Genomic DNA, 25326 nt, shown 5'->3' with positions numbered 1-25326 from the left:
TTTTTAATTGGATCCTCACAAAATGCCAATGAAATAGGTCTTATTATTATTCCTGATTTTATAGATGAGGGAAACAGAAACACAGAAAGATCAAATTTCTCATTCTGTGTTACATAGCTGATATTTTGAGAAGCTAGAATTTGAGACTGGTCTTTTATTCTATGGCCAAAGCTTTTAAAACAATACGTTATGGGGTCATGGTTAGCTCATTGGAAATGATAATGGATCTCAGTTGTGTGTCTTTCTATAAAAGGAATTACTCTTTTGAGGGGGTAGTGACTAGAACATAACACCAGCCAGAGTATCCCAGAACAGTTCATAAATATGTGAAACCTCAGTTTATTCTTCATTTCTAATAGCCAATTTTTTTAAAGTCCCTTTCATGATTTAATCATTGAAAGGTATATAAAAAAAAAAAAAATCTCAGCTGAATGTTAGTTCCTACAATAGGATTACCACACTTAAGTTCTTAAGGCAGTTTTATCTATTAGTCTGAAGGCATGTCTTCCCATGATTATAGAAATATTTTGCTGATTGTTACTGTTTGTCACTGGCATTGCTGGTCTTTAACAAGAAAACATTACTCAGGTAGCACCCAACTTGGGTCCATTAAAGGACAAAAAAACATAAGCAATAATGAAATGGGAGTTTGGGTTGTTGGGATTAGAAGTGACATTTGACCACTTGTAAACCCACCTGCTTGTTAGCTCTCCAAATTTTCACAATACATTTGATGAGTTTTTTCTTTGTTGAGATGTAAACAGACAACCTACACAAAAAACTGCCCCAAAGTTCCCAAAGGCCTATTTCCAACAAGTTTCTTATTAATCATTTTTAATCTATCTCATAGACTACAGTGGCATTTGTGCTACAAAAACTCCAACTCTACACACTAGGGCTTGCCCTTTTAGGTGTCAGCTCTTTCCTTGTAAACAGAATGACTTAATGCCATTCTTGAAAATACTTTCAGTTGTATATCAGGAACCACTTAAGAAGAGGTCTGCATAGAGGATTTAACATTTAGAAAATAAGGCAAGCAAAAAAAGAAAGAAAAGAAAGCATACCAGTGCCTTAAGTAGCAGAAGTAGATTATTCAAATTTGGTACATAAATGGCACATCTAGGGCCTGGGCTTGTAGCTGAGTGGTAGAGCGTGAGGCATTGGGTTTGATCTTCAGCACCACATAAAAATAAGTAAGTAAATAAAGATATTGTGTACATCTACAACTTAAAAATATTATAAATAAATAAATGGCACATCCAATATGTCTAAGCAGGGATGAACTCAATAGTAACATGGTTCTCCCTTGCTGAGTTAGGATCACCTTAGGCAAATATGTCAAAGACCAGTCAAATTACTTTAAATAGTACCCAGTTGCACTAACTTGTGGTTATCCTCTATAGAAAATCTACTGTTTTCAGAGTAGCTAATCAAGTTTCTGTTGGTTTCACAATCTTCTCTTAGTGTCCTCCAGCCTCAAACTTGGGTGCAGTCCTTGACTCCTTTCTTTTCTCATACCCATGTCCAATCTATCAGCAAGTTCAGTTGGATCTGCCTAGCAAAATGTTCAGAGAATCCCAATTATTTCTCTCCACCTTTGTAGATACCACACTAATCCAAAAGATTTACCTCTTCCATGGACTGTTGAAGTTATCTCATAATTGGCTTCCTTATGCTAATCTCTACACAATAGGGGTCTCCCCTGTGCTTTTTTTATTCTCTGGCTTCTGAGTGCTTCTCCCTGTGATCACTCTATGTGCATGGCTTCATCCTCTGCTCCTCCCTTTGGCAGGGTTGCCTGATTTTCTTATATGGTATTCAAAACTTTAAGAAGTAAGCAGAATCTGTCTGGGCTTAGAAGTTCCTATGTGGAACTATCTCCACATTCTGTTAGTCCAAAGTTCAGATTTGAAGGATAGGACATAAATTTTACTCTTAATGGGAAGGGCAGCATTCTTGGAGAGGGGGGACTGGAATTGTCTGGGGAAATGTTTGAAGATTAGTTAGCACCACCTAAGTGACCTGGATGATAAGTTCAGAATACTTCTTCAGCCTTATTTCTCTTTGCTCATTCATGAGAGCCACATTAGGCCCTCTTCTTCCTTAAGCCTGCCAGACAAACTGCCTCCCAGGACTTTTGCTCTCCAAATTGCCTTTGCCTCAACCATTCTCCCATGTAACAAAATGTCTAGTTTCCGCAGTTCACATGTCACCTCTTTAGGAAAACTGACCAGGTAGCTTATTTTTTTAATTGCCACATAACAAATTATCACAAACTCAGCAAGTTAAAACAACATCTTTTTATTAACTTTTGGTTCTGTAGTTCAGAAGTCTGGCACAGCATGAATGTGTTCTCTGCTCACAGTATCACAAGGCTGAAATCAATCAAGGTATTGGCTAGGCTGAGTTCTCATCTGGAAACTGGGGGAAAATCTTCTCATCTTATTTTCTTATTGGCAGACTTCAATTACTTGTCATTGCAGGACTGAAGACCTTATTTCCTCACTGGCTGTCAGCAGGGGTGCTAGTCTTAACTCTTAGAAGCTGACCACATTCTCCTTGACACATGCCTCCTGTCCTCTTCTATAGTCAGTTGGAAAAAAAGTCCCTGCATTGAAAGGCCTCATGAGATTAGCTCAGACCCACTTGAGTAATCTTCCTATCTTAAGGTCAATTGATTTGGGTCCTTATTTTAATTACAATACCTACACCACTGCTTGTTTGAATAACTAAGAAGAAGGTATGAATATAACAGGGGACAAGAATCTTGGGAGACCATCTTAAAATTTTGTCTATCATAACATCTACTTTTTTCTAATCCCTTTATTCTGCTTTTTCTTCACAGCATTATCTATGTTATATTTTCTGTTTATTTACTTCATATTTTTAATGTGCCTCCTAGATTCTAACTTCATGATGATACACATTCATTTTTGTTCAATGTTATATTTTTAGCACCAAGGAAAGTGATTGTCTCCCTGTATGAGCTCAGTAAATACTGAATGAATCAATTAATAAAACAGACTTTGTGGCATATAATTTTGATGACTACAAAGATAGAATTTTGGGAAGGGAAGGGGTAGATTGAACATATGATTGTTATTTAAGTTTTATGTCCAGAGGTACCCACACAGTCTGACAGTACTTAGTGGTCTTTCTTTGCATGGAAGATTTATTTCACTCTTAAATAAGCTGTGAGCAAGTTAATTGTCTAAATGTCCAATGACTGCTGTATGTAAGAAAAAGCAAATTAGCCAGGACGGGTGATGCATGCCTATATCCCAGCAACTCAGGAGGCTGAGGCAGGAAGATGTCAAGTTCAAGGCCAGCCTTAGCAACTAAGTGAGATCCTCAGCAGCTTAGTGAGACTTGTGTCTCAAAATTAAAAAATAAAAATGTTCAGGGACACAGCTCAGTGGTAAAGCACCACTGGGTTCAATCCCCAATATCTACCCACCCCCCCAAAAAAAAGCAAATTTGTTATTTTTTTCTTATTATCAATAATAATGTGCTTTGAGTTTTCATTAAAAAAAAAAAGTCTTATTGTGAACTTTTGGAAATGGATGCTTAGTCTTCCTATAACATACCTGATTTACCACTTTAGTGTGGTATTTCTGTGGCTTTCCATGTAATTGTGGTTCATAGATGTCCAATACTACCAAAATAATAGAGTGGGCTCAATCATAAAGACAAACATAGCATGCCAGACCAGAAAATTATATATATTTCTCTCATTTTCAGTACTTAATGTTTCTGTTAATGTTTCTTTTAATCCTTCCCCTTCCATAGACAAAACTTGCCAATGGCACTTCCAGTATGATTGTACCCAAGCAACGGAAACTCTCTGCAAGCTATGAAAAAGAAAAGGAACTGTGTGTCAAATATTTTGAGCAGTGGTCAGAGTCCGATCAAGTTGAATTTGTGGAACATCTTATATCCCAAATGTGTCATTACCAACATGGGCACATAAACTCATATCTTAAACCTATGCTACAAAGGGATTTCATCACTGCTCTGCCAGGTATGTGTACATGTATTTACAAACCATTAATTTGCTACAGAATTGAATCTTCAGCCTTATATTTCTCTTTTTTAAAGTCTTCATTGGTTTCATTTTCACAAATTAAATAATTGTACCTTCTTGATAAAAATACAAGAAAAATCAAATTCAAGAGAAATGGACTTCTCTTTTGCCTATCTTCTGCTATCTTGTGTCCTTCTGTTCACCCTTTTTACCCATATGTAGTAGGTTCAAATTGAATAATTTCTGAGGTGTTATCTGTCACTTGAGGGAGGTGATCTTTTGTAATGTGTTTTACTTTCAAGCTATGTTAATTTAAGCAGGACGTGGTGGCTCTTGTCTGTAATCCCAATGGCTTGGGAGGCTGAGGCAGGAAGATCTTGAGTTAGAAACCAGCCTCAGCAACTTAGCAAGGCTCTAAGCTAAATTGAGTGAGACCCTGTCTCTAAATGAAATTTTAAAAAGGACTGGGGATGTGGCTCAGTGGTATCCATGAGTTCAGTCCCCAGTACCAAAAAAACAAAAAAATAGATATGTTAATTTAGGCTGGGGTTGTAGCTCAGTGGTAGAGTGCTTGCCCCACATGTGCAAGGCCAATGGGCAACACGAGGAGAAAACAGATGTGTTAATTATGTACTTGTATTTAGATTTCTGTGTGAATTTATCAACAGAATATTTTAATCCTAGGTATGAATGGGAAATTGGGTTTTTATTTTTTAGTATTTTAGAAAGGAGGAGGAACTGGGGATGTGGCTCAGTGGTAGAGCACTTACCTAGAGTGTGGAAAGCCCTGGATTGGATTCCCAACAACACAAAAAAACGGGGAATTCGTAGAAAAGATGATATATCAGGAGCCTTGTTATGAAAATAAACATATATTTATATTTCAAATATGATACTTATTTTATTTTTGGAAGATGCCATAATTTTTCTGAATTCTTAATAGTGATTTAGAATACCACAAAGGCATCAGTATTGGAGCACAGTACTCTCAGAAAAATGTGAAGTTCTTATACGTGTTAACTTTTATTCTAAAAGAAAACTAATAACAAAGATGAGTGAGCCTTAACCAAAATGTCATGTCTTGCTAAACTCAATAGTACACGACTTCAATCCCAGCAACTCAGGAAACTGAAGCAGGAGGATTGCAAGTTCAAGGCCAGCCTCAGTAACTTAGCAAGAACCTGCCTCAAAAATATAAAATAAAAAGGGTTCAGGGTATCATTCAGCAGTAAAGTGTCCCAGGTTCAATCCCCAGTACCAAACTAATTAATTTAAAAAGGTTTGTTCTGAGGAGATTTTGCTTTTGTGTTTTTGTTTTGTTTCATTTCCTGATTATAGAATTTAGGAAATTCAGGTAGTATTAAAAATTATAAAATATAAAAATAAAATTTCCCAGCATCCCACTATACAGAGAGAACTAGTATGCTATTAGTGTCTTGGCATGCAGCCTTTCTAATTTTTCTAGGTGCATATACTTCCTTTTAAAGCTGTGATCATGAATGTTTTATAACACTTAATATAGTTTTTTTTTAATTTTTGCTTTTGTTGTTGTTGTTGTTGTTATTGTTTTGTTTTGGTACTGGGGGGTTGAACCCAGGGGCATTTTACCACACAGCCATATCCTCAATCCTTTTTGTTTTTGATTTTGAGACAGGGTCTCACTAAATTGCTCAGGGCCTTGCTAAGTTGATGAGGCTGATCCTGAACTTGAGATCCTCCTGCCTCAGTCTTTTGAATCTCTGGGGTTAAAGTTCTATGCCACTGCACCTGGCAATATATTCTCTTAATGTATTTTCCTTAAATACATTTATATATTTAATAACTTTATTGAACATTTAGATAATTTCAGTATTTTTTTTCCTATTATAAACTATGCCATGGTGGACATTCTTTTTTTTTTTTTTTAAGATTTTTAGTTGTAGATGGACACAATATCTTTATTCTATTTATTTTTATGTGGTGCTGAGGCTCGAACCCAGTGTCTCATGCGTGCTGGTGATCGCTCTATCACTGAGCCACAGCCCTAGCTCCTGGATTTTTATGTTAATCTTGTGGGCATTCTAGGATGGAAATTACAGCAGCAGAACTAATATATTAAAGAGTAGCAACATTTTCCATGCTTTAAGTACATGCTAACTAGCTGTCCTTTAAAAATAATATACCAACCTATAGCCTCAAAACTACATACGACTTTGTTTAATCTTTGCCTATATTTTTTAAAATTTTTGCTTTTTGGGCTGGGGAGATAGCTCAGTTGATAGAGTACTTGCCTAGTAAGCATAAGGCCCTGGGTTTAATCCTCAGCACCACAAAAAAAAAAAAAAAAAAAATTCTGTTTTTCTAAACTTGGGATTTAAGTTGTCCTTTAAAATTAAAGGAATACTTATTTATATCTTAGAAATATTCACTTTAAAATTGAATTTTACGTTTGTGTGTGTGTGTATGTGTGTTTTGAATGTGTGTCTTCCTTATAGTAGTGGGGATTGAACCCAGAGCTTCATACACTCTAGGCAAGCACTCAACTACTAAGCTACATTTTCATCCCTTTTTAATTTTATTTTGAGACAGGGACTTGCTAAAGTATTAGGCTGGCCCCACACTTGTACTCTGCTTTCTTCAGCCTCCCAAGTCACTAGGATTAAGGGTGCACCACTTTCTTGATTTACCTGTGTCTTTGTTAAATAGAATAGATTTTTGCCCCCTCATAATGCATTGGATTTTGTTTTAGCCATAAGCAAACAGTTTTCTTTGTACAAAAATCTCAGTGTACCTATTACTATGTTCTCCCCAATCACTGAGACTTGCTACCATCTGAAGTTTATACTTGCTACAAATTGAACAAGAGTTGATTAGATTTGTGTCTTTTGTCTAATACTGATCCCTAGTGTATATCTCCTGACCAGTCTATGAAGTACTAAATCATCAGTCTAATGCTTTATAGCCATTTAAACTTATAAACCTACACCATCTGGCTACATTTAGTAAACCAAACTACTTCCCAAACTGTCTATAATCCATTAATGTAATGGTTTTATTTGGAGTGTTAGGTGAAATTACTTCCAAAGACTTATTATAGGTACATAGTAAATGATCAGGAGCAATTTGATGGCAGTCATGAAAAACACAGCAGTGCCTTTGGAAACTTCTGATAATGTGGGAAGTTTCAAAATAAAGATTCAGGAATTGTACTATCACTGCATCTTGCATGAAGAACTAATTATTATATCTTTAATTGTCTTATATTCCTTTAATAAGAATTAGATGAAGGATGCCTCCATCTGCTTATTCTTAAATATGAACATGTGATGCCAGCTAAATAAGATCCATTTAATGCTTTTTTTCCCAAGTCTGCCGAAAAATGTGACTGATAGCCATATAATTTTTATAATTAGAATAATGTTTAATAAGCATATTTGGATCATTGCTAATGGCATCCAAGTCTGCCTCTGTATGATTCAAGCCACTAAATGAAATGCAGTATTCTCTTTCCATTTGTTTGTGCCTATGGGAGATAGAGTCTGAAGAAATCCTTCTCAACTATTTCTTTAGAAAACCTCCAATATGTAACCTGTAAAGAGGAATAATTTTGAATATTTTTTTCCTCTCACTTGTGACCTTAGAATAGCAGCCAAAAGTAGGTTTATTAGTGTAGTCATCCTATTTTATAGGATCTTTTCCATTGACGTCTCAGTATAGAATTAGGTGGTGAAGAACTTTTAATTGGGAAGCCCTCCAATTTTCTAGCCCAAGATCCACTTGCCACTATTTTCCTCTGTACCTCCAAAATCTAACCAAGTTATCTATGGTCTGGGATTTTTTTCCCCCATTTTGGTCAGTTGTTATTTAGGTTTTATAGTAGTAGCTATTCTCAAATACAACTTTAAAAAAAAAATCTGAAATTAAACTCATCTTTGAACTTAAACATAGCTCTCTGTCTTTTCTCTCAGGATGTTCCCCCTCCTCTTTCTACATTCCCAAAATTCTATAACCCAGCACATTCTGACTTAGTGACTCTCCCCCAGTACATTTAAAGGATATTTCTTTTACTGAATAGCTTTGGAACTACAGCAGTAATAGAAACAGAATGAGAAATGGACCTAATATAGAGATTTGGTGGGGGGGTGGTCTGAATCATAGAGTTTGAGATGCCATCCATAGAACATCCCCTAGTGCTGAAATCCATATAGATAGATGTGAATTGTTTTCTGGAATCCTTTTTATTTTTAATGTCTTGGGGGGTTTGCTGGTTGTTAGCTTTAACTTCCTTATCTGAAGGAAGATGGAAAATACTGTTCATTTCTATAACCTTATGGAAAAATTATTGACCCTCATTTTACCCAAGCCTCTGTTTTGAAAAAGAAAACTGGACCCACACTAGGGACAGTATGCCTTCATTGCAGAGCAAATGCTGTTCAGTTTTAAAAACCTTTGTAAAAAATCATTCACCATCCCGTCAATTTTGCTTTGCTTCCTCTCCCCATTGAAAGCTCGGGGATTGGATCATATTGCTGAGAACATTCTGTCATACTTGGATGCCAAATCACTCTGTGCTGCTGAACTTGTGTGCAAAGAATGGTACCGAGTGACGTCGGATGGCATGTTATGGAAGAAGCTCATCGAGAGAATGGTCAGGACAGATTCTCTGTGGAGAGGCCTGGCAGAACGAAGAGGGTGGTGAGCCTTTTAAATTTCTTCCTATTAAAAAGCTTCTAGACCTGACCTTCCACAATCACTAGAAGAATATTGGGAACTAGTAAGACCACTTACCATTTGATGTAATGATTTTGCTGATTCAGAGCTAAAAATATAGAAGTTAATGGTTGTTCATGTACTCAGCAATTTTACTTCTGACCAATCACTCATAAAATGACATAATATAGTGTTAGTATCACTTTGCAAAAAATAATGGAAAATTGACCCTCCCTCTTGTTTAAAGCATTCTTATCTCTGGGCAGAAATTGGTATTCTGCAGAGGGCCAATGGACAGTTTAAAAGGCAACTAGGTGACTTTGGATCACATAAAAACCATTAGATTCAGTTTTCACCTAAGTAATTGTCAGATAAATTATTGTTTAGTCCTTCAGAAGATTTCTTGCCTTTAACCTGAGCCTGTGGTTTTTTCACTTTGTAATCAAAAATTATTTTTATGCTCAGCTATAATAAAAAATTAGCCATCAGAAAAAATTTAAAATCATTTTTCTTAAGACTTTCTTGCTTAGTTATGAATTTTCTGAGACTTTATATAGATAGCAGCCTAAAAGATTTCACCACTTTTTTTGTTGTTCTCTTAACATAATGGTACTATTTCACTAGAACATCTGGAAGATGTCTTTCTTCAAAAAACTACTTTTTTTTTTTTGCGATGCTAGGAATTGAACCCAGGGCCTTGTGCTTGCAAGGCAAGCACTCTACCAACTGAGCTATATCTGCAGCCCAAAAAACTACTTCTAATAGTATGTCTCTAGATGTTACTGTAAGAAAGTCAAGTATGAATAATTTATAAATAAAATGTGACATATTGAGTATTTAGTTGATAGAAAAAAAAAACTACAGTAGGTATATATGTGCTCAATGATATTCTTCCAAGTTAATTTTCTCAACTGTTTTATCTTGAATCATAAAAAGATACAAAATAATTAAGAATGTAGAATACTTTTAAATAATTCATACACATATAAATCAGCTTTCCTTAAAATTTTCATAAAAATATAGTTAGCTTCCTTTCATTTTTTGTATCTTTGAAGTTCAGTAACACATAATAAATATAATGACCTGTAAATATTATAACAAGTGCTTCAGAGATTTATTCATTCTGACCGTTAGGAAGAATTTAAATTTTTCTCTCAAATTCAATTAAAGAAACCAAATGCCAGCAATTCTTTGGCTATATAACAATTGTATAAATAAAGGAAATTGTTATTTCTTTTTCCCAAATACATTTTTCTTATTTGCCCTTGTTTCATCTTGTAGAGAAATAGAAACTTCATCTTTCATAACTGACTTTATACTTTGAAAATAAGCTCTTTCATAGTATAACAAAGCAAATAAGTAGCAAATAAGTATATAGTTGAACAAAAGTTCAAGTCCATCATTTTGCTGAGAGTGTCAGGACCAGCTTTAAAATTTTAGACAGCTGGGAAGAGTTAAGTCCTTTTTTGAAAGCAGAGTGAACAAGAAGTAAGTGGGCAGTTCCTGGCAAATAGATGTGCAAATACCAAAAGTGAAAAAGTAAATTCCACAGTTTTGCTTAGGATTGGCACTAAGCAGCAAGACCTTTAATGTCTGTACATAAACTGTCTTTGAAAAGAAGCCTTTTTGGCCTTTTAAGCCAGGTACAGTAATGCACTCCTGTAATCCCCACTACTCAGGAGGCTGAGGCAAGAGGAGCACAAGTTCAAGGCCAGATAGATGGGTACATACCCTGTCTCAAAATTTAAAAATTAGAAAGAGCTGGGAATGTAACTCAGTGGTAGTCCTTGCATAGCATGTGTGAAGCCCTGGATTCAATCACCAATACTATAGTGACCAACAAACTAACCAAATAAATAAATAAAATATAAAGATGTAGCTGAGAAATATTCCAGAATGCAGTATTATCAGTTCTTTTCCTTTCTCTTCAACCACAGAAACTCATTTCTACTTTTTAATCCTTAAGAAGTCTGACTACAGGGCTGGGGTTGTAGCTCAGTGGTAGAGATTTGCCTAGCACATGTGAGGCACTGGTTGAAAAACTCACAATTAAAAAAAAAAAAAAAAAGAATTCTGACTACATGTCCTTTTATTTGGCCCCATTTGTCCTTTTTAACTTGATATAGCCCCATGAAATAACAAATATGTCCCATGTATGCCTCCTCCAGCATCTCTGTGTTAGTTGTATTCCCCTGCTTTTTTAAAAGTTTTCCTTTTCTTTTCCAGTACTAGGGATTAAACTCAGGGGTGTTGTATCACTGAGCTGTGCCCCCAGCCCTTTAAAAAATATTTTTAGTCATAGATGGACATAAGACTTTCATTTTATTTATATGCAGTGCTGAGGATCAAACCCAGTGGCTCATATATGCAAGGCAAGCACTCTATTACTGAGCCACAACCCAGCCCCATCCCCAGCCCCACCCGTAGCCCTTTTTTTTTAAATTTTGAGACAGGGTCTTGCTAATTGCCGAGGCTGGCCTTAAGCTTGCCCTGCCTCCCAGGTCTCTGGGATAATAGGCATGGATCACCATGTCTGGCTGTCCTCCCTTTAAAAAAAGTTTTTTAAAATTTATAAATAATTTCTCATTTTTTCTTTTGAAGTTATCTAAGTCAACACACTTTTTTTGTTATACTTTCCCCATATGCTACCTTTGAAAGCGTCTTCCATTTTTTCCAACCCAAAATAAACAAGTACAGTTTTGAGTCTGTAAGATTTAACTTCCACTTTGCTGTTGTATTTTACATCTAGATGGATTTTATAGTCTGCTGCTAGAACATGAACTCTGCCGTTTTCTCTCTTGAATAATACTGAATATGCTCTCTGCTCGGTAATAGTAACTCCTAAACGTATAATAAAAGACCATTTGGGAAAAGTCCATTTTCTTAATCAGCAGATCACATTTATGATAGCATTCTGAATTTAGTATTCACATTTATCATGTACTCCTACCCTACTAGGCATTCACATAGAAGTGGTCCCTATTGTCATCGTAAAAGAGTTTGACTTAAAATACACAGGTTTAGTAGCCAGTTTTCAATACCTACCCACCCTTTTGTGTATCACTTTTGATATGAAAAATTTTGGATACTTTAGGAATACACAGTAAAGGCTGTGGGGTAGAAAATGAGATAAGAAGTGTATATGAGTTCTTTTTCCTAAGGATGTAGAGATAGTAGCTTTGCTTATGAAAATTCTAGAGTACCCACATATGGTTGCCAGAGACTAAAAGAAGATCTCAAGAATGGTGGACCTTGAAAAACAATAAAGTAGTTAAGGATATGGGCTCTGGAGTCATATCTAAAATCTTCTCATTCAAAATCTTTTGGGCTGGAGATATAGCTCAGTTGGTAGGTAGAGTGCTTGCCTCACAAGCATAAGGGCCCTGGGTTCAATCCCCAGCACTGCAAAAAAAAAAAAAAAAAAAAAAATCTATCACTTGCCAGTAAAGTGTTTATAGTATAAAATTGTCTGGAGAAGTGTACCTTTAATCATAATTATTTCAAAATGTTGAAATAATTTTTATTTGCCCCTTTTTCTAGGCAGTTGTACCATGTTTCATTATTTCCCTCATAAAATATATTATTTTTTCTTCTCCATTGAAGATATTCTTCTCTGTATTAATATAAAAGTCAGAGCCAGCTACCTTCGTGATAGAACATTTTCTCAACTAATTTTCAAGGTGTATAATAGGGAGAGGGCAGGGAGAAGCACTCCTAGAGACATCAAACAATTAATTATATTGTAATGGAGCTATAGAGGGAGGAGTAGATGACTGGCCCAGAGAAATCATGATTTCTCTGGTGCCAGCATTACACTCAGAGGCATTTCTGCCTATCTCCACTTTGCAAGGCACGATGCCAGTGAGAACAGCAGTTAGTACACCCATAGTGGGGTTTACTAGCTTCCACACCGTGTTTGGTGGGTTCTTAACTTCAGGATGAGGAATTAAATTTTTTACCCAGCAGGAAGTGATTGCCATTTACTGATTTTTTTGGTAGCAAAGATCTAGCTTGGGATATGAGTATTCCAGAGATGTGCTGTCATAAAGGAGATGCTAACAAATGCTGCTCACTGGAATCAAGGAAAGGCAGTATAATGCATGTATGTGTGTACATAGCCAGGAACACACCTGTGAAAGTCAGTTTCATATCTTAGACTTGATAGCACAATGCCATTAGGCTTTTCTTTTTGATTCTTTCCCTTCCTGCTGCTGGACACCCCTGTGATCCCTTTGTTTTCTGTTGAAATGAACTGAATTGCTCCATTTAGAGTACAGCCACACTCATCACCAGCAGCACATGACTGAGCAGCCAACACATCATACCTCACAAAATAAAAACCCGGAAAAGGAATCTCCCTGGCTGAAACATTGCTGTAGCTCACCATACTGGGCTCCGCTGACACTGACACAGCTTAATTCAGGGGAAAAAGACTCTGGGGTGTGTGCTAATTCAAAAGTAATAATTATATTATTAACAGAGTTTTCAGAAGATAAGGCCAATGAATCTATACAGAGGCCTAAAAGACCAGTAGATGGATTCTGATTATACAGTTATTTGCCTGTGGAGGTTATAATATCCTGAAAGGCCTTGAACTCTGATGTTCTGAACTGGAAATAATCATGTTTTGTCTGAAAGCAAATCAGTGTCAGTCAAATTCCTTAGAGCCTAGAAAGTTACTGCTTGACATGGGACTACTGAAGTCAGGTTTACCTTCACACCTCTCCAAGCTAGTTATGAAGATTATATGCAGTGGTAACTAAGAAGCACTTTGAAGAAATATGAAGCTCCTTTTAAATGTATAATTGTGGTTTTCACTGTTTTTTAGGGGACAGTATTTATTCAAAAACAAACCTCCTGATGGGAATGCTCCTCCCAACTCTTTTTATAGAGCACTTTATCCTAAAATTATACAAGACATTGAGGTAAGAATCTATGTATGTTGGGGTATTTGCCAAATGATAGAGAATCATCAGCATTCCTCAGTGTCAGTATTGTTACAGCAAACCCATTAAGGTTTATTGATATTGATTAAAAATCAATATCTTTATGAGTAAATAAAGTAGGTAAAATATAGTAAATTGCCAGGTAAATTTTGTAAAGCTTTAAAAAATTATTTACTGATAGATAACTAGATGAGTGAGAGCCAAAGGAGGGATTCATTTCTTCTAATAGCAGTGAGAACTACTAAATTTCTTCTTCTCAGCTGATATTCAAATGTCTTCAGAATCAAGCATCTGTTGGTAGAAATGGCCAACACATGTACGAGCACTAAACACCCAGTCCTACCTAGTGCATATTTTTAATCTGCCCTAAATTCTATACATTGGTTACCATTGATGTCAGATAAGAGTTTTGTTGAGATCCTTAACTAATCAACTGCACCTTTACCATTCCTTCTTCTTAGACAATAGAATCTAATTGGAGATGTGGAAGACATAGTTTACAGAGAATCCACTGCCGGAGTGAAACAAGCAAAGGAGTTTACTGTTTACAGTATGATGACCAGAAAATAGTAAGCGGCCTTCGAGACAACACAATCAAGGTGAAGTCTCTTCACTTATGGGAGTTTTGCTAAGGCAGTGAGGGTAACCACATAAAGCAATCCAAGGCATAAACCCTAAAGCTGTTTCTAGAAAATAAGTGCGTATTTTAGAGTGGTTCTAGTACCAACGCCAAAATCATTTCCTTAATGAACAGATTCGCCCTCCCCACAAAACCCTGCCCCCAGAAGAGCATACAGACGAATAGTCTTAGGGTTAAAATTGCTTTGTGAAGTATATCAAGGTGGGGATGGGAGGTATTGTTACTTTTTTGGCCCTCATAATTATAGGCTTGTCTAGTTCCCTAATGAAAAGGATAAAGTTCTCATTAGAACTAAAGCCACATATATACAGGTGCTTAACTGTACCTGTAGAAAGGAATGCATTCCTCACTTCTCTGGGCTTTGATTCTTTTTGGTGATCAAACATATAATAGAGCGAACAAGTCTCCACAGCATCCCATTATCATTATGATCAAAAGGATCTTGTTTGCCATCCTAGATCTGGGATAAAAGCACACTGGAATGTAAACGAATTCTCACAGGCCACACAGGTTCTGTCCTGTGTCTCCAGTATGACGAGAGGGTGATCATAACTGGATCGTCGGATTCCACTGTCAGGTAGAAAATTTCGAATGCTCTTTTGAACTCTGAAGCATCAGATCTGCTCCATTCTTTGTCATAGTAATTTTGTATGTATCTGCATGAACATGGTTCTGAAACTAAAGAAGAATAAATTTTTAGCTGCCCCCTCTATTTGTGTCAATCTAGAACAGAAAACTTGATTTAGGAATGGTTGGGTAAGTTTACATTTTTGCACATTTAAATAACTGTATGTTCTGCTTTAATTTGGAGAATCATGCATTATAGAAATTTATCTTTATGATAGATCACTGCATTCCCTCACAGGGGAATGATATAAATGGAGTGAACCCTTCCTTTCAGGTGGTTATAACTATAGATCCGACATACATTATCTCTTGAAAATGTATACAGGTGAGCAATACTCTATCTTTGCCAGTCCCTCCCCTACTGTCCCTGCAGTTTTTAATTGCAAGCTTCACTCAGGGAGGGGCCTTCAGTTTCCAAAGGCATTAGTGATTTGATGACACAGCCATTATGCTGCTGGAGTCCAGTGTAGCTCAAGTTCTGGGTACCAGCAGCACTGTTGGAAACCTCTGTTACGAATTTTGCCTTAAGCTAAAGGATTTAGCAAGCATAATGCATCAAAAGTAACTTTAAGAGAAAAAACTAGGGGGAAAAAAAAGCAGTTAACTACATCGTTAAATTCTCTGAAGTTAAATGCTTGCCATTGGAAGTTATCCTCTGTGAATAGGATAACTGGTTCTTGTCACATGATTTCAGGGCATAGCAAATCTAGTTCATGCAGTTGTCCACATTTAACATTTATAGGTGCTTGTGGAGTGCCTCACAGGTGGTGAAGCATTGTAGATAGTTACATCATTTATAGGATAAGATGTAAATTATTGGGCTGGGGTTGTAGCTCAGTGGTAGATCACTTACCTAGCACATGTGAGGCACTGGGTTTGATCCTCCGCACTACATAAAAATAAATATATAAAATAAAGGTATCGTATCCATCTACAACTAAAAAAAATTTTTTTAAAGATGTAAATTTTTTTTTTTTAGTTACTGAGAATCGAATTCAGGGCCTCGAACATGCTAGGCCCATGCTCTATCACTACACCCCCATCCCCCAAAATGATTTTTTATTAAAAGGGAGTTTAAATTAGAAAAAGGAAATAGATGTTATAAAAGTCAAGTCAATACTCAAAAATAGAGTAATCAAAACAAAATATATCATGACACAGAATTTCTCACACTTGGGCCCTTCCCCCAGTTTTGAAGCCCATATTTATCGTGGGAGGCTGTTCTACCCTCTGCAAAGCACAGAACTCGGGATTTAGACTTAGAGTCTGTGTAAACTTGGCCCTGTATGGTAAAACCTACAATCCAAAGTAATCAAACTAAAGTTAACATTTAATCTATGGCAGAAGCATCTTAGCCCATGTCGTTTGTGGTTCCTGAGTATGGTCAATGGGATGGGCACTAATGCTACTGTTATTAATCAAATTCTTCATTTAAAATGTATCTTCTGAATGGTGTCAAATTGAATGTTGGAAGTTTTATAATAATCCTGAAATCTGGACCAAATTGTCAGGTGATGGTGGTTGTTGCCCACCAAAACTTGCCCATATTTCAAGTCTTAAGGACTCCACCCTTGCAGCACCCCATTCCCTTCTTCCTCCCACTCTCCCTGTCCAACCCTCCCTCTGTCTACTGCTTCCCTGTGTCTATCTCAAAAGATAGAGTATAATACTTCCCATGAAAGTATTGGGGATGGGGCATGATGGCCATATATGGGTAACATGTTGTAGCTTGAGTACCATCTAATTCTCAGGTATCCCTTCCAGAGTATGGGATGTAAATACAGGTGAAATGCTAAACACGTTGATTCACCATTGTGAAGCAGTTCTGCACTTACGTTTCAATAATGGCATGATGGTGACCTGCTCCAAAGATCGTTCCATTGCTGTGTGGGATATGGCCTCCCCAACTGATATTACCCTCCGGAGGGTTCTGGTTGGACACCGAGCTGCTGTCAATGTTGTAGACTTTGATGACAAGTATATCGTTTCTGCATCTGGGGACAGAACTATAAAGGTAATAAGGCATTTTTCACTAAGTCCTCAACTTAGAGCCAGGCATGGTGGTACACACCTGTAATCCCAGTGACTTGGGAGTCTGAGGCAGAAGTGTCTCAAATTCAAGACCAGACTCAGCAACTCGGTGAGACCCTGTCTCAAAATAAAATGAAAAATGGCTGGGACTGTAGCTCAGTGGCTAATCATCTCTGGATTCTGTCCCTAGTACCACAAAAAAATAATAATTATAATAATAATAATAATGACATCCCACTTAGAATAGAGAGTTGATGTGAAAATTTGATCAAGGGCAACTGCATATTTAAACATCACTATGAATAACAGTATTTAATTCAGAGACTGATACATGTGTAAGAAAGTAATGAGTGAGACAAGTTGTACAACAATTTTAGGGAGATATTTTGTTTCTATAAATAATGATGACAGGCTGGAGATAAAATTCAGTGGTTGAGCATTTGCCTGGCACATGCCAGGCCCTGGATTGAATCCCCAGCACTGCAAATAATAACAATAATAATAATAGTATCAACAGTAATAATATATTAAGTGTGAGAAGGGGAGGGATAAATTTATGTTCAAGATAATCTATCTGAAAGACTGGATTATCCCATAAGGGTAAATTAATTTGATGAATGTTCATGTGATAGTAATCAGCTCAAATTAACCCTGTTACCATGAAGTAAACTTGTTTTTTATTTTACCTTGCTGCATTTTTCTGAGAAGTTGCCGTCCCCTTTTGAGTCAGTCCTGATATCTGCTTCCTGAAGATTCCAGTTGCCATTGATTTTTCTTTTTCTTTTTTACTGATGAAAGCACCAAATCAACTGCTCAATGTCATTTTCTGTCTCAGGTGTGGAACACAAGTACTTGTGAATTTGTAAGGACCCTAAATGGACACAAACGAGGGATTGCCTGTTTGCAGTACAGAGACAGGCTGGTGGTGAGTGGCTCATCTGACAACACTATCAGGTAAGCAGCAGGTGCCCTTTCCCGGGGGAATCAGTATTATCCTCTCATTAAGTAATTGTTCACAGATCTTACAAATCTTTGTGTTATGTTTATAATCAAATATTTTAACTTTCTGTAGGTTTTTACAGGTCAAAAGTTTGTCCCAAGCAGAGAAGCAGCACAACAAAGGTTTTTGTTGATGTGTTTACTTCTTGTAACAGTTTTGTCACCAGATAGGCCTATTTTAGAGGTATTGCTTCAGTAAGGAAATAAGATGGATGGAGGTTTAAGGACATTCTTTTAAAATTTCTTTTGTCTGCTGTTGAAAAGTGTTGATAAATAGCTAACAGACCTTTCTCTTTGTTGCTGTTATTTTTTAAAAAAGCATTTCTTACCATACTACAAATTGTGTGCTCGTCTTAAAATTAGATAATTATCCAGTCACCTGTCTTTAAAATTATGAAGTATCCGCAAGTTGAAGTACTTTTTGTGTGTGTTTTTCCCCATCTCAAAGATGAATGACACATAGAAATGATTAGAATTTGGAAGATTTATCTGTTCCCCTCTCTTCAATGAAATACTAAGACAATAAAAAGGCCATTTAAAAAAAAAAAAAGCTTAAAAATTAGAAAAGCAAAACAGAGCTATTGTTACATATCTAATTACTTCTAAAATCACTTGAATTGTTCTGAAAGCATACAGTTTTTTAAACTATTATACAAAACTTCTTCAGAAACTAGCTTCGCATTTCCATTACACGAAAAAGACTACCCTGGACTGGGGTTGTTGCTCAGTGGTAAAGCGCTTGCCTAACACATGTGAGGCACTGGGTTCGATCCTCAGCACCACATTAAAATAAGTAAAGATATTGTGTCTTATTTATAACTAAAAATATATTTAAAAAAAAAAAAAAAACTACCCTGAACCTTGGGTGAGAGCAGAGAATGTCTTCAGTAGCAGAAGTGGAGATGCTTTGTGAGGGCCAGATGTCACTGACAATCTACATCTCATTCTTTTTAGTGGTTTCAGGAAGCATTATTCTCCTAACTTGGTCATTTCCTTCCCAGACAACTGTGTGTTTTGAATTTGTCCTTTTTATTCCTGGGAGAACCTGGTTATAGAATTATAAAAAGCATTGTTCTTTTAAAATACATAATGTATTTGAACTTAAGTCATACATTTTTCTGCCCAAGTTTTATGGCAGAAAGGAAATAAATTATACTGAAAGCCATATACTTTTATATGATGGTTATTAATCTTATTTTTGTGGATTCTTTAAAGATATATGCACTATATTACTATAATATTCCAGGATCAAAAAAGAACACATGAAAATTCACTTGACTCAATTTTCTCTTCCAGATTATGGGACATTGAATGTGGTGCATGTTTACGAGTGTTAGAAGGTCATGAGGAATTGGTGCGTTGTATTCGGTTTGATAACAAGAGGATAGTTAGTGGGGCCTATGATGGGTGAGTTTGCTAATAAGGTTTAAAAACAAATTGAAGGGTGAGGGGTGTAACTTAGTCGCAGAATATGGGCTTAGCATGTGTGAGTCCCCTGGGTTCAGTTCCCAGAACCAAAAAAATTTTTTTTTTCTATGTCTCCATCTTAATTCTTCCTAGTTTATGATGTTCAATGTAACCTTTCCTTGTTTCTAAAAAGTTATGGGTTTTGCAGTATTTCTTTATGCATTCATCTCTCCTTTGTTTATTCTTTTCTCAAATATTGTTCCCAGTCATTTTATTGCACTTGTTTTGCACTGACTTTTATTACTGTTTTGGTTATTTGGTTATATTTTTGTTTATTTTGCTTTATAAAATAAAGAATCAGACAACCCAGTATGACAGGATATGCATATAAAATGGTAACATTAATAAAATTAAAACATTCAAGGACAGTATCTAAGGTTTAGTGCAACAGGGTCTTGGATTTGGATTTTGATCTCTGATTTGGGGGTGGGGGTGGATACTGGAGGTGGAACCCAGGGCCTCATGCGTGCTAGGCAAGCACTCTTCTACTAGGCTCTACATATCCCTCTTTGATTTTGAATTCTTTGAGAGATTCCTAAAACTCTAACTCTCTTGTTATTACTGCTAGCATTTCATATATAATGAATTTATTAATCTTTATTTTCTTCAGTCTAATTTCCTGTGGTTTTAGAATCCATTCATGCTATGACTAGATCCTGTGTCTTAACAGTACTAAGTACAAGTAAGTTAATATAACAAGTATATCCATTTATGAAGAATTCTATCATTTTTTTCTTGTCAAGGTGCCTGATCTGGGGTGTGGCAGGGAGAGTAGGCTATAATCCAGATATATAGATAACTTTTTAAATATCAGAAACTAACAACATTATCTTAGTTCTGAGCTGACTATAAACTATAACCAGCACTTCATCTGCTTTGAGTTAGCCATTACTGTCATAACCCTATTCAGGCTGTAATGACATGTTCAAGGTTATATTTTTAGGCTTCGGTCTGTACCAACCTCTTTTGAGTTTTTCTTTTATATACCTTGAGGAGGACCTTTAATTAATTTTTGGAAGGGCTAAACTTTTCCTACTTAAGTGGAAAAATAAGGCTTTGCTTATATAAAGCCCAGAACTCTTAAATGGATTTCAGTTCACCAATACATGTGAACATTCTTTTTTTTTTTTTTTTTTTTTTTTGTGGTACTGGGGATTGAACTCAGGGCCTTGTGCTTGCAAGGCAAGCACTCTACCAGCTGAGCTATGAGCTATCTCCCCAGCCCCATGTGAACATTCTTAGACCAGAAAGAAGATATCTCAGAGTTGTAGATTTCTAGGTCTAAGTAATCTCTTACCATTAGGATATCTAATACATGAGATCTCTTGACCCCAAAGTATAGGTATAACTTTATCATTAATTATCTTCAGTTTGGTTAAAGCTAACCTATTTCTCGTTTTTAGATTAATCATTTACATTTTCTCCTGCTAAGACCAATAACTTTTACCGAAGAATGAAAGCAAGAATCAAGTTTCCAAAAAAAAAAAAAAAAAAAATGTATTCCTGTGAGCTGGATTTTTAATATATAAACTGTATTCACCATCCACGTTGATTTCCATGACCTTGTGCTATCATTTTTTGCGTTCCCTTAATTTTGCTTTTAACTGAGTTTTTGTCTCCTTTTCAATCTTTAGAAAAATTAAAGTGTGGGATCTTGTGGCTGCTTTGGACCCTCGTGCTCCTGCAGGGACTCTCTGTCTACGGACCCTTGTGGTAAGAGCCTTGTTGCCCAGAAGGGTTTTGAAGAGCAGGTATGAAAAGAAATTCAATGTTGAGATGCTGTGGAATATAGATTGGGATTTGAGAGTTAGAATCTCACAAAATATACTACTAAGCATAAAGTCCTCTAATACATGACAATAAAATATGTTTATATAGTGCCTTTCATCCAAAAGTGCTTTAGAGACTATATATGGAGAGGAATGTGGCAGCTGTTTAACAGCTGCACAGCAACTCTTCAACAGTGTTGTACAGGAAGTGAATAAGAATTCTGTATCGACCAGAAACAGCAGGGGATACTAAGGGAGAGAGAATATAATTACTCAAATTGGAACCTGTCCAGAATCTGAGGACCTGCACACCTGTGCCTGCAAAAAGTACCTTGGGAATCTGAGAACCCTCTGATCATTCCCTTAGTTTTTCATCCCATTCATGGGATAGTGCCTCCAGCAACTTAAATCCCATCCTTGTTATTCCCTTTATGTTTCTGTCTGAATACTTGACTCATGGGGAAAGAAGGGAGTCAAAAAGAGGAATGTCATCTTCAAAAGTACTATATTGGGCTGTGGAGATAGCTCAGTTGGTAGAGTGCTTGCCTCACAAGCACAAGGCCCTGGGTTCAATCCCCAGCACCACACACACACAAAAAGCACTATATTATTTACTCAGATTGGCAAATGCTGAGAATAGAAGATTAAGTGGGGTACCAGGATGGGCAGAATCTTTTACATAACTCAGGAAAAAGTCAAGAGCAAACATTCAAAGCCTGATGTACTAAATCCTGACTCTCAACGTATAGTGGTCTTGACTCTGGAAAAAAAAGGGAGATGTGTTTCTTTGTTTTCCTTGTTGGGTTTAAAGCACATTCTTCAGCAACTGACATGCTTTACCATGTTTCACACATGTCTTTTAAAATGTGTACCTTCTTTCATTTTGAATTAATCTGAAAATTCTGACCTTTAAGATATAATTTACATGCAGCAAAATTATCCTTTTTCTTAGTGTACTTCCATGAATTTTACTGTAGTAAAATGCAGTTAAGATAGAGAACATCCCCATAATCCCCAGAAGTTCTGTTATGCTTCTTCATATCAGTATATTCTCCCAACCCCTAGCAACTATTAGTAACCATTCATCTGATTTCTATCCCTAGTTTTGCTTTCTTACAGATGTCATATAAATCATAGCATGTAGCCTTTTGGGTTTGGCTTTTTTCACTTAATCTGCAACTAATTCATGTTTTTGCATGTGTCAGTACTTTGTTCCTTCTTATTGCTGAGTAGTATTCCATTGTGTAGATGGAACCAGTTTGTTTATTTCTTCACCAGTTAAAGAACATTTGGAGTGTTTCCAGTTTTTGTTGATTTTGAGTAAAACCACTGAAAACATTTTTCTAAGCTTTTTATGTCCATACTGTTTTCATTTCTCTTGGGTAAACATCTAGGAGTGCAATTTCTGAATCCTATGGTATAAGTATATATTAAAAGAAAGAAACCACCAAGCCACCTCCCAAAGTGGCATTTTGGATTTTGCAAAGGCAAAATGTTCAGCATTTTTTCCTTAACAATATGTGAGAGTTCCATTTTTCCACATCCTTGCTAGCATTTAGTATTATCAGTATTATTTAAAAATTATAGCCATTTGAGTGACTGTGTAGTGGTATCTCATTGTAGTTTAATTTGCATTTCTGTGATAACTGATGATGTTGACCATCTTTTCACACACTTACCTCTTTTTGTGAAGTGTCTGTTCAGATCTTGTGACCATGTTATTTGAGTTTTTTAAACAGATTTATTAAGATAAAATTAGCATCTAGTAAAGTGGACATACCGAACATATATAATTTAATAAATTTTGACGTGTGTACCAGTAAAACCATAGGTATCATGCGTGCTTCTTATTCCATCCCATCCTACCTCATCGTGCCTTAATCAGGCAGCTCCTAATCTGCAATCTCTCAACATTGATTAGTTTGCATTTTCTAGGATTTTATAAAAATGAATCCAATACCATTTATGTTCTTGTTTTGTCTCTTTTTACTAAGCATAAATTACTTTGAGATCACCCATGTTATTGATGTATATCAATAACTCATTCCTTTTAAGAAATTGTTGTAGTATTCCACTGTATGGTTATACCACAATTTATTCATTCACCAATTGATGAACATTTGAGTTGTAAGCTATTAGAAATAAAGTTTCTAAAGACATTTATGTACAAGTCTTGGGTACTTAACCAATATGTATCACTGTATTTTTAATTTTTGTCATTCTAATAAGCATGGTACCAATATTAATACCTCATTATGGTTTTAATTTGTATAGCCCTATTGATTAATAATTTGAGTATCTTTTCATGTTTTTTTAAACTTGGGGTTTTTTTGCAGGGGAGTTTACTGGGAATTGAATCAGGGGTGACTTACTGCTGAGCTATATCTCCAGTCCTTTTTTTTTTTTTTTTTTTTTGAGACAGATTCCTGCCAAGTTGCTTAGGGCCTTACTAAGTTACGGAGACTGGCTTTGAACTTGTGATCCTCCTGCCTCAGCCTTCCCAGTGACTGGGGTTATAGGCATGCCCCACCATACCCCACTTCTGTTCATGGTTTTTATTTGTCATCAATATATCTTCTTTAGTGAAGTTTCTATTCAAATCGTTTACCCATATTTTAATTTAGTAGTTTTCTTATTATTGTTTTGAGATTCTTTTATATATTCTGGATTAAAAATCCCTTCTCAGGTATGTGATCTGCAAATATTTTTCTCCCAGTCCATGGCTTATTAAAGTCTTTCTAAAAGCAGTTCTTTTTTCTTTTTTTTTTTTTTTTTTTCTTTCTTCTTTCTCCATACTGGGTATTAAACCCAGGGCCTTGTGCTTGCAAGATAAGCCCTCTACCAACTGAGCTATCTCCCCAGCCCTAAAAGCAGTTCTTGCTGGCACAATGGCACATGCTTGTGATCCCAGCTACTCTGGACCCTGAGGCAAGAGGATAAAAGAAAAGGCATGGTAGTATTCACCAGTAGTCCCAGCTACTCAGGAAAGTGAGGTGGAGGACCCCCTAAGTCCATGAGTTTAAGACTAGCCTGGGCAACATAGAAAGACCTCACCTCAAAAAAGTAAAACAAAATAGTAATTTTAAGTCTAGTGTAATCAATTTTTTTCTATTAGGACTTCTGTTATTTGCTATTATATCTTTAAAAATCTTTACCTAATCCAAAGTCACAAAATTTTTCTCTCTGTTTTCTCTGGAATCTCTATAGTTGGATGGTTTACATTTGGTTTGTGGTCCATTTTGAGTTTTCGTTGAGTTCATTTTTTTATTTTTGGGTACCAGGGATTGAACTCAGGGGCAGTTAACCACTGAGCCACATTCCCAGCCCTTTTTTGTAATTTATTTAGAGACAGGGTCTCACTGAGTTGCTTAGGGCCCCTTGCTGGGGCTAGTTTCAAATTCGCAGTCCTTCTGCCTGAGCCTCCCGAGTTGCTGGGATTACAGGCGTGCTCCACTGTGCCTGGCGAGTTAATTTTTTTTTTAATATGGTACAAAGTATATAGATCGAAGGGTTTGGGAGGGGTGAAGTGCTCTTTTTATGTCCAGTTGTTCTAACATCATTTATTCAAAAGGCCATCTGCTCTCTATTTAAATAGTCTTTGCATCCTTGTGAGAAATGGATTGACTGCATATAGGGTCTACTTCTGCATTCTCTTCTGTTCCATTGTCTGTCTTGATCTACTATCATGCTTTCTTGTTAGCTGTGCTTTTTAGTAACTCTTGAAGTAAAGTAGTACAGTCCTGCAACTTTGTCTTCTTCTTCAGAGTTATTTTGGATTCTTTGAATTTTTCATGTAAATTTTAGAATTAGTTTGACAATTTGAACAAAAGAAATTCTCCTAGAATTTTTATTGGAATTATGTTGAATCTAGATTGATTTGGAGAGAATTGATTTCTCAACAATATAAAGTCTTTTTTGATTCGTGAACAGAATTTTTCCATTTGTTTAGGCCTCTTTAAATTTGTTAGCAGATTTTTATATCTCTCATTGTAAATGTCTTACATGTCTTTTATTACATTTGTCCCTAAGAATTTTATATTTTTAATGCTATTGGATATAGTATTTTTAAACTTGAATATCTGATAAATCACTGCAAGTAGAGTTGGGAATGTATAGCAGGAGAGTGCTTGCCTA

General features: G+C 36.1%; 1 protein-coding gene across 8 annotated transcripts in view; it reads left to right on the top strand.

Annotated features, from left to right (window-relative positions):
* The window catches only part of BTRC (beta-transducin repeat containing E3 ubiquitin protein ligase), a 176934-nt gene that overhangs the window by 138594 nt on the left and 13014 nt on the right, over nt 1–25326 (top strand). For all 8 annotated transcript variants that reach the window (XM_079137960.1, XM_079137959.1, XM_079137958.1 and 5 more), the window contains 9 exons: nt 3790–4021; nt 8512–8698; nt 13542–13638; nt 14121–14258; nt 14758–14876; nt 16691–16940; nt 17793–17911; nt 19253–19363; nt 21058–21136. In XM_079137960.1, coding sequence (XP_078994086.1) covers nt 3790–4021; nt 8512–8698; nt 13542–13638; nt 14121–14258; nt 14758–14876; nt 16691–16940; nt 17793–17911; nt 19253–19363; nt 21058–21136 — 1332 coding nt within the window. The remainder of the gene's footprint in view (nt 1–3789; nt 4022–8511; nt 8699–13541; nt 13639–14120; nt 14259–14757; nt 14877–16690; nt 16941–17792; nt 17912–19252; nt 19364–21057; nt 21137–25326) is intronic.

The sequence above is a fragment of the Sciurus vulgaris genome (assembly GCF_902686455.1).
Source record: "Sciurus vulgaris genome assembly, chromosome: 4".
Taxonomy (NCBI): Eukaryota; Metazoa; Chordata; class Mammalia; order Rodentia; family Sciuridae; genus Sciurus; species Sciurus vulgaris.
Note: the sequence above shows the minus strand (reverse complement) of the source record. Positions and strands in the feature narration are given on the sequence as shown.